The 14,397-nt window shown below is 41.1% G+C and overlaps 1 protein-coding gene across 1 annotated transcript in view; it reads right to left on the bottom strand.

The window, feature by feature from the left end:
* itga11a (integrin, alpha 11a) overlaps positions 1-14,397 on the bottom strand; it is a 92,029-nt gene that overhangs the window by 38,523 nt on the left and 39,109 nt on the right. The window contains exons 3-10 of the mRNA XM_041788880.1: positions 10,201-10,313; positions 9,604-9,695; positions 9,270-9,384; positions 9,009-9,136; positions 6,218-6,366; positions 5,980-6,124; positions 5,287-5,452; positions 3,766-3,836 (exon numbers count right to left, since the gene is read on the bottom strand). Coding sequence (XP_041644814.1) covers positions 3,766-3,836; positions 5,287-5,452; positions 5,980-6,124; positions 6,218-6,366; positions 9,009-9,136; positions 9,270-9,384; positions 9,604-9,695; positions 10,201-10,313 — 979 coding nt within the window. The remainder of the gene's footprint in view (positions 1-3,765; positions 3,837-5,286; positions 5,453-5,979; positions 6,125-6,217; positions 6,367-9,008; positions 9,137-9,269; positions 9,385-9,603; positions 9,696-10,200; positions 10,314-14,397) is intronic.

The raw sequence follows: 14,397 nt of genomic DNA on the forward strand, positions 1-14,397 counted from the left end.
AAGGGTAACATAAAGCATAGCTGCAGGTGCATGAAGGAAATCAATGTCTCAGTGAAAGATCATCATCATGAAATGATAATTCAAATAATCCACATTTGCTGGAACATGTAGGTTAATTTATACCAAAAGAAAAATGTAATTGGAAAAGTACTACAACCATTTCAGGGGAAAAAACAGCAGTTCCCTTTCGTTTCGTTCTCTGACACCCCCACCCAACCCCCACATATGGACCTCAGGTTGGCGGCCAGTGCTTTACACATAATCAGTGGCTTTAGTTTAGTCAGTGAGGTCCTGGGTTGGGAACCAAAAGATTGCTGGTTTAGGTCCATACCAAGTATAGAAGTGAGACCGGTCATAGGAGTGAAAGTTCACTTTCTGTGAATTTGCAAAATGCCCTAATGCAAGGGACTGAACCCCTGTTTGTCAGTCCTTCCAGTCTGTGTCCTGCCTCTCTAAAAAAGGCACAAGTATGAATTTTGTTTGCTTGCATTTTGGGCCAATGTATGTGTTTTTCCATGGTTACTGATGAATCATGTGAAGTAATTGAACAAAATCATGAACTTCATGCAAGGCACAAGGTTTTGGCTAAATTTCCAGGCCCCTTTAAAGCTTTATGGTGTATCCGGTAGCTTTCAGTTTCCAACTAGGCAAAAGATTTCATTCCTTGAAACTGTAGCTGTGTTCTTAAAGCTAATACTAAGTCAACAGTGCTTAAAAAATTGGGGTAGAACCAAGAAGTAAAACTGAGCAAACATTTCAGATCATACAGGTTAACCATCTCATTGCTTTACAAGTAACAATTAAGGGTCTTTGAACAGGGAGTTTGCCTTAATCTCCAATTTTTTTATAAAGCATCATGATGTAATGCTTTGTTTATCATGTTTGCACACTAACTCCAAAAGGGTCATCTGTCATTTAGAACAGGTTTGATCTTTTCGTTTTTGCATCATTCAAAACAGTGGTTCTCAACTGGTGAGTCTGGACCCAAAGGGGGTCAGGGAGCCATTTTCAGTGGGTTGTGAAAAGGTGAGTGTGGGGAAAAGATGTGTCACAGTATCTAAGGTATACGGGAGCTCTAATAAGCATTTTTCCATATGTATTTTTACTCTTTTTTGCAAGTCAACAATTCTGGTAATTTTGTTGAGATTCTAACTTATTCATCGAGTCATCTTGGAAAGAAATATCTAAAAGAAAGCTTGTTATCCCACTGTAAAGTCTTTATTTCTCAAAGTTAAAAAAAACAACAACCCAATTCTTTTTTGTCACTGCAAAACTGGATGAAATAATCTGCATACATGTCTTAAATTTTTTTCAAGTCTTGATGTTCAGGCATATGTTTTGATCCATCTAGGGTCCAAACTGCAGTATTTTTCATTCAGTGAATCTCAATCATTAGAAATTTTTTGAAACTTGGGTCGTAATTTCTTGCTAAGGAGGTGGTGGGAGGTCTGATGGCCAGACCAGTTGAGAACCACTGATTTAAATGGATGACTGACTCCCTTTCTCTCTCTGCCCCTTGCACTGTGTGTTTGCTGTAAGCCCAGTGATTTGCCCATGTTCTATGTGGTTTTCAATAATGGAACATCAAAACGTATTAAAAGCCATGCAACAAATAGACTGGCCTGAAAAGTTGCCCTCTCTCTCCATCCTGGTGTAGTAGATGCAAATAAATGAATGAGTATAATGAGAATGAGTATATTCTCAATGAATGAGAATAAGATTTGTTCTTTCCCCTTATGTTTTCCACTCCTGTCATTTCCTGTTTTATTTTGTATACTTACATTGAGTCTCTTTTCCAGATCACTCCTTCCTGCCTATCCTGACCTGTTCCCCGCATCTGAAATCACCTCATGTGTTTCATCTGCGTTGATTGTCTGAGTAGCTACACCTGGTGATCCTCTGGGCTGGGTTGTCTTTCCTCTCCTTGTGTATTTAACCCTTCATTCCCTTCCCTCTGTGCGAGATCATCTTGTATTACTCTTATATTACTTTCCTTATTATCCTGATAGATCCTTCGCGTTTTCACCCAGTTTATGTTCTCAGTTTTTCGAGTTTTGCCTGCCATTCTTGTACTTTTGCCTGAGCTGATTGACCTCCTGTGTACGGAAACTTGCCTCCATTAAACGGATTAAACGGTGTTCTGCAGCAAAGCATTAAGGCATACAAAGTCTGCTTCTACAAGTCTCCTCTCCAGAGACTCTAAAACTATAGGTGGAACTGAATTCCTTGGAAAGCAACAGCTACATCCTCCACAGGTCAAAAGCTGCAGATTTTCATACAAACCACCACATGCAAAGAAAGCAATTAAACCTCTGTGAACTCCGCTGTCAAGCAACTGCCTAAACATGATCACTGTATTTTTAAAGCATCCTACAACAGAGAAACAAACCAGCAAGTGTTACTAAGTGCAGACACAGAGGGAGAGAAGGGGGACTCTCTATGTTCCATGGTTCACCATACTGTGTATCGGTGACACTATAATTATAGCCTTCCTTAGCCTAATGAGTGCACTTTTTTCTGACTGAACACAATATGCAGACAACACATTTTCCAGTGCTGGAGCCTGTGCTGGAAGGCTTCCCATTCCTCCCTAAAAGATGGAATTGCGTGCTCACAACGCTTGCACAACGTCACTCTCTGACAGCGGCGTAATGCCAGTGTGGTCGACCCCATTATGGTCCAAATGGTCTCCATGGTGAATGAACGAAACCCCATAACAGTTCAATGTTACAAACCAGTGACCTATTTCTACTGCAGATGCATGTACAGACATGCTCCTAACATTGGTTGGGATGTACATAAAGGAGAGGAGTTTTACTTTTTAGTAAACATAAAAGGTAAATAGAGGAGGTGTACAATTTATATTGACAAAAAAAGGTTGGATATAGGTTACACTCAATAAAGCAAGCAGCAGACTAAATGAGTGCTGTGCAGATGCATGAAACGCCTGGACGGTATACGACATAAGCAGCCTTCTCTGCTGGCACTTGGCATGCATTTGCCAAAGCCATCTGGGCTTTCAGGAATGTTTTTCTCCTTTAAAGCTCGGCATTCTTTCCAATAAGATATCCTGAACTCAACACCCAGGTTAATGTCGCTGAGCATCTCTGGAATCTGGCCCTGTGGACTGAATTTCCAGCCATTGCTGCCACCCAGCTGCATATCCTGACATATTTTTTTATTTTCCTCATAAATGGGATATATTTATTCCTCCCCTGACAAATCAAGCTGTGAAGTGGAACTGGAAAATCAAAGCAGTTGCATCAGCAAATGTCTGGACAGAGCCAGAGAGGGAGGGATGAAAATCGCTGGAACTGCATGAAGAGCAGGTACAGTAGAGGACATGTGTCTTATCTCCCTCCTCCAGCTGTGTCACCCTCAGCCAGCACATCTGCAACTATCTGATCTCAGATATATTCACAAACCTGACTATCAGAGAAAAAAACAACCCATTCTGCAGCAAAACTGCCTCAATCTCATCTCAGCTTCTCCCTGAGATGTTTCCCGTGGGAACAAACGGTGTCTTATTACCCATCACTGCATGGCTGAAGTGGAAAACGGCCTGTCTCCTCTGTCAGGGGCCCCTAAATCAGTATGACCTAAACCTCTGGGGCCACACAGCAGGCCCCCTCAGGGGGGGGATTGGAAAGTGATAAATGGCAGGTTGTGTGAAGGAGTTATGATGCGCCAGAAATTGAGACAATGTGTGTTATTCTACAAAGTGACAGATGGTTAAGGCGACGAGGTAGCAGAAGTTAGACTAACCTCGACGTTGTGTGCAGAAAATCCAGCCTGAGACATCTGGAGGCCAAACGCTGTCCCATTCTTACTGGTTCCTGTGTAAACAAGTCAGACTTTTATAGTTTGAACCTCTGCAGCAAAGAAAAAAATTAAAGCTGTCAGACAAGCCAGATTAAACTTGATAAAAAGACATGAAAGAATGGCACTGGTATCTCTACTCAGATACCTAACACACAATAGGTTGAAGAGTTATTTCCCATTACTATGATTTAATAATCCAGATCTGAGATTCTCCAAATCCCATTTGTAGTTGAGTTTTGGAAATATCTGATAAATATTTTTTACAATTGCTTAAATTTTTCACAGCTTTAGAAGACATCATCACATTCCCCATCTTATACCTCCATTTTAATATGATAAACATTTGAAAGTTTACATTTTTATTTAATAAAAATCTTTAAATCAACTTCACCTAGAATCAACTATGACTTTGAGACGTTTTAAGGGTTTTCTTATGGCAAAACCATTTTATTCTAAGTTCAAATGTGGCAAAACCCTCAAATATGGAGATTCGACACACATGCAGCAGTGCATTGCTGCAGACTACATACTACACTGCCGCAGTGAACACTCATTAGGCCTTTTTTTATCTCCCTAAGTCCACTTCAGATCAAAGATAAGTGATGCAATGAGTTAAAACTCCAATCCTACAAGTTCACACCACTGCAAATGAGGGAATGATGCCTCATTTCTATAGGCATGACTCTAACAGCCACTCAATTTGAAATGTTTTATTTTTTAATACTGCAAAGGAAATCTGTCCCTACAAGAATGTCAGTACTCTAGAGCAGTGGTTTTTACACTTTATTTGCCCAAGGCACACCTAAGATAAAGCCAAAATCTCGAGGCACACCATGTTCATATCCATGCAAAATAACCTCTTTATCACATATCACAGTGCATTTGGTTGTTGTATAGTTGTAGTGACAATATATTATAGTACAAATTCCCACATTCTGAGAACCTTGATTTTAGAAAGGAAGTTATTGATATATTTTAAATAGAAAATAAACAGTAGGAATAAATATGTTTTTACGTCTTCTTACTTCTTTTTGCTCATGGCAACATGCATAATTATTTGCAGATATAAGCTCTTGTGTGTTTCTTGGTGTTCCATTGTTTTTGTTATTTTTAACACTATCTTTAAGTTATTTTACATGTTTGACATTAAGGTACCAATAAACAAGATTCCAATTTCTCATATTTCTGCCTGAATATCCAAAAAACAGCTCCTGGTGATTTGGCAAACTGGACTGCAGGAAGAATCATCACTTCACCTAATTTCATAAGCAGCTACTCAGTCCACACACCTTCTACTGTCCCCTGCAATGCTCTAAAATGGTCTTATTGCATCGGTAGTCTTTGGTCTCTGTGCTTGAGAATGATGTAATTTCAGTTGTAATTTTACAAGTATCTTCTTGGCCTTGTAAAACCTCTGTAAACTGGGTGTAATGTGATCTCGTTTAAATGAGTAGTTTGCAGAACCTTCCAAACTGAAGATGCGTTCTCCAAGTGCGTCCACAATATCCTTCAGCGCTGACTCATCCGTCACATTAAAGAAGTGTTTGTCGTCTGGGTCGCTGGCGATGTACTTGATCTCGTTGAGGAAGGCCTCTGGGTTGATGCCTCTGCGGTTGTAGTAGCCAAGGACCTGTAAAGATAAGATCAAAAAAACAACTAATGCCATAAATCTGTTCCGTTTTAACAGCCCAATAACAATTAAAAATTAAAAGTCTTTGAGGAGGTTTAAGAGGATTGAGGCTTTCTATTCAAATGCCACTGCTGCTACTAATTCCAGCTGGTTGTGGACCAAATGACCTCAGACTTTTTGCCTTGACGCTCATGCCACACTAAGCCACTTGGTAGAATTAGGTGTGCCATTGGCTGCGTTGGTGGTGGCAGTCCTGTGGTTTGGAGGATATCATTTACACCTCTAACTGCACCTTCACTGAGCTTACTGTATGTTTGGAGCTCTGTAAACCCTTTAAGTGTTTCTGGCACTGTGCTTAACTCAGCCTTTGAGGGATCTGCTCAAACTGAGCTCCATGAGGTCACCTCATTACTGTTTATGGTGTTTTAATGCAGCCATGGAAATTTATTAGCCATTAGAAAACTAAGCTGGAACTCATAAAGAGTAAGGCATCTAAGCCAGGTGAATAATAAGTCCAGGAGACTCACAGCAATAGCGTAGCGGGTGATGCCATCCTTCTCGCTGTCCTCAATGGCTTGCTGGAGGTCAGCACTGTCATGTGATTCTCCGTCAGTTATCACTATCATCACCTTCTTGGCACCACGCCGCCCTCCTTGTTTGAAAGCTTCTGAGCTGTAAGGCCGAGTTTAATATGTTCAGTGAAATATTTCACAGAATGGAGGGGCAGTAACAGTAGTGCTGCATGTACTAGAGGAGAGACTGTACCGTGCTGTGTTGATGCCCAGAGCTGTGTTGGTCTCCTCTCCACCTCGTTGGTTGATGTTGCGAGCTCTTTTCACCACCTCTTCAACAGATTTAAAGTCACTGAGTTTGAACTCATGGACGACCTTCTCACCGTACTGAACGACTCCAACCTGCCCAAGGGGACACAGTTACAATCATCTATGATAGGCTTTTTCCTCTCTGTCCAGGCCTGCTACAAATGAACAAAAAGGGTTCCCACATATAGAAATGACCTTTATCTCATACCTCAGTAAATTGGCAGTATTTTTTTTAGAAGAGTAGTGTCATCCCCATCAATTAAGAAGGGCACAGTGGGGATAAGATGGTTATAGTTTTAATGATAACCATGGTAAAATCCCCCACTGTTAGCAACTGCTCCAAGTTTATGATTACCACACTTAAATCTCACAGGAAATACTGTCTGGACAGCATGTGATGCAGGTTTCTTTACCAAGATGGATTGAAAACAAGTATGCCTGGCGTAAGACGCATCACTGCCAATTTAATTCAATTCAACAAGTTTTATTGGCATGGGAAACATCAGTTTGCATTGCCAAAGCAGTTTATACATTTACAATGATAATAATAACAACAAAAAAGTATTGTAATACATATATGAATAAAATATCATTATTATTTCAAATGTGTTGGCAGTCCTGTTCATGGTGGGGTTGTAGTCACAACAGCTCACAAAATACACTGCAACATTTGCACATTCCTGCACTTCACTCAGCAGGTATTAACATTGTTCACATGTAGTGTTGTTTACACTGATGAATTATTTTCGTTTGCTGGATAAAAGCGGAAAGAACTTGTCTCTGATGTCCTATAAAGGACAGGTGGTTAGAAAGTACAGCTCTGTTTTCACCTCCTGTTGGCTGCAGTGGGTGCGCAGTCTGTCTTCTTTAGGGGTCCAGCTTTGTCTTTGGTGTCTTCTCACGATTGCCAGGTTGTGATTATCAAGTCTGTGCATAGTCGAACATTTTCTCAGCCTTGAATCAGTGCCTAAATAGTCTAGAAACTGCATAATCCCTATAAAGGGACAAATAGCATTCCAGTTTGCCTGTTTATGGTCTCTGCCTTCTGATCTCTCTCAGCCTGCACTGCACACATATGGCAGAGCAAGAAGAAGCACTTCAGCATTACTCAATATATATTATGCACCTTTCTGAATGTTTGTGTCAGCATGTTTCTAAGCTTTTTATCATCTGAATTCTCTGTACTTTCACTTGGTGTGAGAGTATAGTTCCACTCTCTCTCTCTGCAGCTCTAGGTTGAAAATATGACTGTATTTCTGTCTCTTTCCTTCAGACCTTTACACTTTTAGGTAAAAACTAACATAAACATAATGGATATTAGAAAACTATCAAGCAAATGTGCCCATTTGAGAAGGTTTTCTTGTGTTTGACAGGTTAATATATCAATATTTATGCCTCAAAGGGGGGCCTCAAACAAAATTCTGCTTAAGGCCAGAGATATACAGTGCTGTACAGAACTTTTAGGCATGTTTGAGCCAAAAATTGAGGATGAAGTAAGGCATAGATGCAGCGAGCAAGCCGTCTTAGGGCACTATCGGTGTGGAAGGAGGATTGGATCAGTCCTGTTCATGCTGTGGATGTCCTTGCATATTATCAGGGGCATGGGAGGATAATCTGTTGAAAAAAGTACAACACCTTTAGGGTGATGTACAGGGTGATTTTGGTGAGTAAACATGGCCTAGGGTACCAGGCAGAAGGGTTGCCAAGAGCTCCTGGTTTTGCTGCGCATGTCCCAAGGGCTGGAAACCGCCAGCAGTCTCCTAGTGTATAACCAGAGGTTAAAAGCCTGCACAAAAGAAATGCCATCAAGCTTGACCTTGGCTGCCGACCAACTCATGCCGACATGCGTCAAGCTTGGCTCTTGCCGCCCCCCCATACCCCTCTTCAGCCCCATCAGGCCCTGTGATGAATCCTTTGTGCTGTACATACTTATGTAGCTTATGCACATGACTGTACTTGTTGTTAACTGTGTATACAAGGCTGCATCAAGGCTGCTTCAATTCACTGGCTGAGCACGTCCTCAAAATTAACGCAATGCAGACACTAGATGTGGCGTAGACTTGTGGTGGATGCGCTGTCGAGGAGGAGGGGGTGAGACAGCAAACAAAGCAGCAGAGGAAACAATAGCTGAAAGTTTTAAAGACAAAATGACAAACCAAATCCACAACTCTCCACATCTTTGTGACATGTTATTGCCAATGCACAGAGACAAACCAGTCACCAGATGACACGGTGGCTAAATTAAACCGATACACTGTGTTACATCTGTGCTGAGGAAAATGTGGAAGAAACAAAGTGCAGAGGGTGTTCTGAGCTGATTTGATATTATGGTGTTCTCTTTATTGATGTTCATATTTTGTTAGCTCTGATCTGACAATTAACATTATAGTAACCTCCTGTAGTTTACATCTCCCTCATAAGGTAGTTGTATATGTCCTTATTGCTTTCATGTGCCCCCTAGTGGTGTCCTCCAGTAGCACGTGTCGTGTAAAGCAAATGCAAGGTAAAACAGCGAGGATATCTACTACATTTTGCTACTTTTAACTTATAAATGAATAAAAAAATCTGTCCTGGACTACTCATCTACATACAAGGTTCACAAAAACAGCCATGAAACTGTATTTGCTGAGGACTAGAAAAAAATCTTTTGTGAATATCAAGTGTGGAGCGTAAAATCAAGCAAATATAACCAGTTAATCTGATGTTATTTTAGTACTGTGTCCTTGCTTACACACCTGTATTTGACCTGGTCCAATGTAGAACTTCTGCAGAATGTTGATGAGAAAAGCCTGCACTTCATACCAGGGGTAGATGGAGTTTGAGCCATCCAGGACGATGACTATGTCCATATATGTCTCACATCCTGCAAAACAATTAAGGATAAGCTTCAATCATGAGGGCACAAAGGTGAGATAATAAATGTTTTACGTGAGGAAATAACCTTTGAAAACTATTCATGGACGATGGTAAAACAGGAGAGATACTTTCTGGCTTACTCTGAAAGGCAGGAGCTATCGTCCTGGAGAACTTGAAGCTGGCATTGACTCTGGAGCATATGCCAGTGCTGTAATATGAGCTGCCACACTCATAAGACCATAAAGGCCCACAGGCCTGAAAAATAAAAGAAAGCATCTATACAAGGAACATAATCGACTTCTGTGAAAGTTGCTTCATGCTCTCGGGGAGAGCTGCAGCATGACAACCATGTAATCAAAAGACAATCTTGTGGGATTGTCCTTTCTTCCATTATGACCATTGCTTTTTTATTAAATGTGGGTATGTTTTATATCACCATGAAAAAAACACAATGAGTTTTCACTGGATTCTCACCACAAAGCTGTTGTCTTTAGGGTTAGTTGTAAGCGTCATTCCCAGCCTCATCTTGTCCTTTCTCTCTGATACGTTGGTCAGAGATATCCTTCCTTGAGGGAAAAAGAGTCTCACTGAGACGATCTTGGATTCACCAACTCAAATATACAGAAAAACAAGCGCTATCCTTGAGAGACCAAACAGAAGTTCCACCATCTGGGACTCTGGTTTGTTATTGCTGTCTGGGTCGCACTAATGGCTGTCTACAACCTCCGATTCAAACGTTCACTTGACAAGATTGTGTGTGCCCGTCTAACCAGCGCAGCACATGTGTGACCAGTGTGAAGAAGCATGCGGTGGGATGTGTGGTATAACACATGTGTGGAAATGTACATAAACGATTCAAGAAAATAGTAAAATGTGGAATGACTGGTATGATACCCACACTTCTGTTCAACACATGCCAACATGTTTACTGGGACGGATCCAAAGCATGCAGAGGAGTAAACACACATACAAAGCATGCACATGCACAATCCAGATGTTATACATGTACAATTCTCATTGCTGCTGCTGCAGTGTACGGTAAAAAACACACTGTGTTTTGTGATATTTTACCTAGGTTTAGCTTGGAACAACCATTCCCATTGGTTCTTCTGTTCAGTGAACATTTATAAACATCTCCTGTTTGGTAAGGACCATTCATTTCATATGGAGCACCCACCAATAACCTGCAAAAAAACAAAAGAACATAAAGTTAGACCCACCTAAAATATAAATATAACTTCCATAAAGCACCAGAGGTTAGTTTTACACAGCCGACTGTTGATGAAGAAGCAATATTAACATTGTAAGAGAAAGTCTTATGACACAGAGAGTTAACGTCAGCGACCTTAGCATAACACATGAGCAGACCTGGGAGATGTTAAACATTTATTTATACAGGGAAGTTAACTCAGCATGTTTAATTATGTCCACCTGAACCAGACTTCACTTTATGAACAGTTTCTACCTGATAGTTTGCTGGTGAAACCAGTCATCTCCAGGCACATACAAAACAGTAGGGTTGGACAATTTAGCCAGTTTCTAAGACATATTTTTAAACAAGATACAGGGTTAGACAGCATCGGTTATACCAAACTCATCAAACCATGTCTTTATAGTCCTTACTTTCTGCACTGGGGCACAGTCAAGTTGGAAAAGAAAAGGGCCTTACCCAAACTATTGCCACAAAGTTGGAAGCATAGCATTGTCTAAAATGTCTTGCCATGCTGAAGCATTAAGATCGACCTTCACTAGAGATAAGGGGCCTAGCCCAAACCCTGAAAACCAGCCCCATACTATTATCCCTCCTGCACCAAATTTCACAGTTGACACAATGCAGTCAGGCAGGGAACATTCTCCCCGACAACCATCAAACCCAGACTCACCTAGCAGACTGCCAAACAGAGAAGCGTAATTTGTCACTCCACAGAACACATTTCCATTGCTCCACATTCCAGGATCGGTGAGCTTTACATGACTCTGTCCAGTGCTTGGCATTGGACTTGGTGATGTGAGGCTTACATGCAGCTGCTCAGCCATGGAAACACACTTCATGAAGCTCCCGCTGCACATAACGTTAAGGTCCTGTCCACACAAATTCAGGAGTATATGCAAAAGGTTTTTTTCCTATCGGCATTTCATTCACACGGAAATGGCATTTTGGGAGGCCATAAATGTTACTTTATGAAACCGGGTCCCAGAGCGAACAAATCGGTAAATGCTTACCGTTTCATCTCCATGTGGACAGCCAACAGCATCTTTCTTGAAACAACTGCGTCACACAAAGTGTAACCCACTTACGCCGCATATCAAACCAAAACAACAGTGGCGGATTACAGAGTTGTGTTTGTGCTGCAGAAGCTACTGAGCTTATTATGGCTTTTACAGCAAAATCTGATGCTCCTTTACCACCACGGCGAACAGCATACACCAGATGTTCTTAAATTCAACACAGAGAACAACTAGAAGGGCAACTAGAAGAAAGTTTGTGGCAGTTTTCTGTGATCTTCTTCTCTCTTTTGGTGCATTTCTATGTTAGCAATACAGCACTACTTACAGTCTTGGCATATGCACTACAGCATTTTCAGTTGTTTTCAGTGGTTCCGTGCTTAAGCGGACATTTTCTGAAACGAACCCTCATTTACGGAAAAAAATTTCAAAACAAAACGGAAATATAATGTTTTCATCTCTTACTGGCTTAATGCCAGTGGAAGTTCAGAACTCTTTAGCTATCGAGTTAGCAGTATGATGGCGACCTCTATGCATCATGCACCTTAGCAGTTATTGAACCTGCTCTGTGATTTTATGTGGTCTTCCACTTTGTTGTTCCTTAATGCTTCCATTTTCTAATAATATCACTTACAGTTGACTATGGAATATCAAGCCGGGAAGAAATTTCAGAAACTGTCTTATTGCAAAGGTGGCATCCATCACAGTACCCCACTTGAAGTCACTGAGCTCTTCAGAACAGCCCATTTATGGCTAAGTGCTTGATTTCATACACCTGTGGCAATGGGCCTGATTAAAACACCTGAGTTGAATAATAAACAGGTGTAGTCAAATACTTTTGTCCATATAGTGTATATCCATTGCATGGAATACATTTCACATTCATCTTGACAACCACTCACAGTCACAGTTTGAGAAGGACACTCTCCAAAATACCTGCAGGGTGAAAGGACAAACACTCTGGCTGATTCATTCATTATGGGCCAATCAGAGCAACCAAACATATGAAATAAGGCGTGCACAAGCTCTGGTGTAAACAACATTACATGAGCTGCTATCATGGTTGACAGCCAGCTGGTAAATCAAACTTATGCAAAAGGTAGTTAGGAGAAGAGCAAAAACATCTTTTTTCCATGAGAAAGGTTAAACTGTGCTTCTTCTCTCTTCTGCTGGTAAGAAATGTTCAGCTTCAGCTGAGCTAAGCGCTTTAATGGATGCACCCATAGTTTACCAGCTGCTGTGCAACTAAACCCCGCCTGTAGCCTCTGCCTCACTCTCTGCAAATTGGCCCGTCCATTCTCAGACCAGGCACAAATGGTTCAGACTGAAGCCTTGCAAGATGCAATTCATCAGCTTTGCAAGGTTAACAGAATGCATCTACAGAATGCAATAGATAGCTAGCTGTTTCCAAGCACCTTTAGTTTATTGATATTTTTGGCCACCACCGATAATCAGTCTCAGCCGGAGGTGATATATTAATACAGGTGATACATATAAGGATAGTTTTTGATGATCATTTATATTTTCTCCACAGTGGTGCAAAAATGCAAGATGATCGAAGTCAAAGTCATCTGACTGATACATTTTTCCATCATAGACCTGTGTAGGATGTAGATAACCTCAGTGAGCTGCTGATTCCTGGACATTCTGTTCACATGACGTAGTGTTAGTGAGGGCTCCCTCCTGTACTTGACTTCACAGTGGGTTTCCTGCGCAGGTCAGCGCTGTCTCATAAATGTCACTGAAAGGTTTTAGACGGCTTGATGTGATGGAGAATATTAAGTTGTCTGGCGTGTTTACTCCAGGACTGATGGAGGGTATAAGGGCCTTTAAGGGAGCAGTAACTCACGTGTGTGTCAGAGATAAGGACTCTTTGTTGGAAACATAAAGGAGCTTAAAGCAGTTGGGTTCATTAATGACAATGTTTATCCAGTCCTTAAGGGTTTCCTGCTTTATCTTGTGATATGTGTATGTTTATCGCGTTGTGTGTTAGGAATAAATGCCGTTGTATTTTTACATCTGTGCTGGAGTCACAAGGTTGAACGTCCAGTTGCCTCAGGTATTAAACAGCATGGAAGACAACATGACACAGACAGACTGCCTGGAGCTCTGCATCTTTATGTTGAACTTTTCATCCATGTTCAAACTGAACAACCTCTACATGAAGTTTAAAACCAGCATTAATGATGCAAAAATATCAGCATGAGTAGAAACAACCCTGTGTGGATAAAACACAAACTAAGATCTAAAATAAAAGTGGATTCACTAATCACCACTTTATTGGTGAAATGAAGACCAAATCCTTTAATATCAAATAGGGATGGATTTTTTTTGTCTCTATCTACTGCCTCCGCCATTAGCTCTATCTCCCAATAGTCAAGAATCCTTTAAAAACACTCCTGGATCCAGACGGTGATCTGGATCACTCCCAAAATCTGCCCCCGGTGGGGTGAAGACACGGTGAGGCAAAGCATTGGTTTCACTATGTAGGGACTGTCATGGCAGAAACATTGCTTGCCCCTGACATCAGATGCACTGACAGTCTCACCCATGGTCTCACCGGACAACTGAAAGTCATGGCAGAGGGTGAATATTCTTCTATTCCTCTCAGCATTGTGAGCATTCTCGCTACAATTCGCTGTCTTTCTCTCTGTTACGCTATGACTCATCTCCTCGACCAGGCGTGCATCTTTCAAACTCTATAAACTCCAAAACTTTTAATAGAAACACACCAAAAAATGCTGCTGGGATTAAAGTTACTCATGTCTGCCATCTCCTGGTGTAAAGTGGTAACAGCGCAGACCTCCATCATCAGCCCCATCTCCCAATAGTACATAATCCTTTAAAAAATCCCTAAATCCAGACACTGATCCATATCAGTCCCAAAATCTAACCAGTTCTTCCTTATGCCATTTCTGACATTTCCTGCAAATTTCATGAAAATCCATCCATGACTTTTTGAGTTATGTTGCTAACAAACTAACAATCTAACAAACGAACAAACCCACCCGATCACAGAACCTCCTTGGCGGAGGTAAAAAT

This window comes from Cheilinus undulatus, linkage group 1 (genome assembly GCF_018320785.1).
Source record: "Cheilinus undulatus linkage group 1, ASM1832078v1, whole genome shotgun sequence".
Lineage (NCBI taxonomy): Eukaryota > Metazoa > Chordata > Actinopteri > Labriformes > Labridae > Cheilinus > Cheilinus undulatus.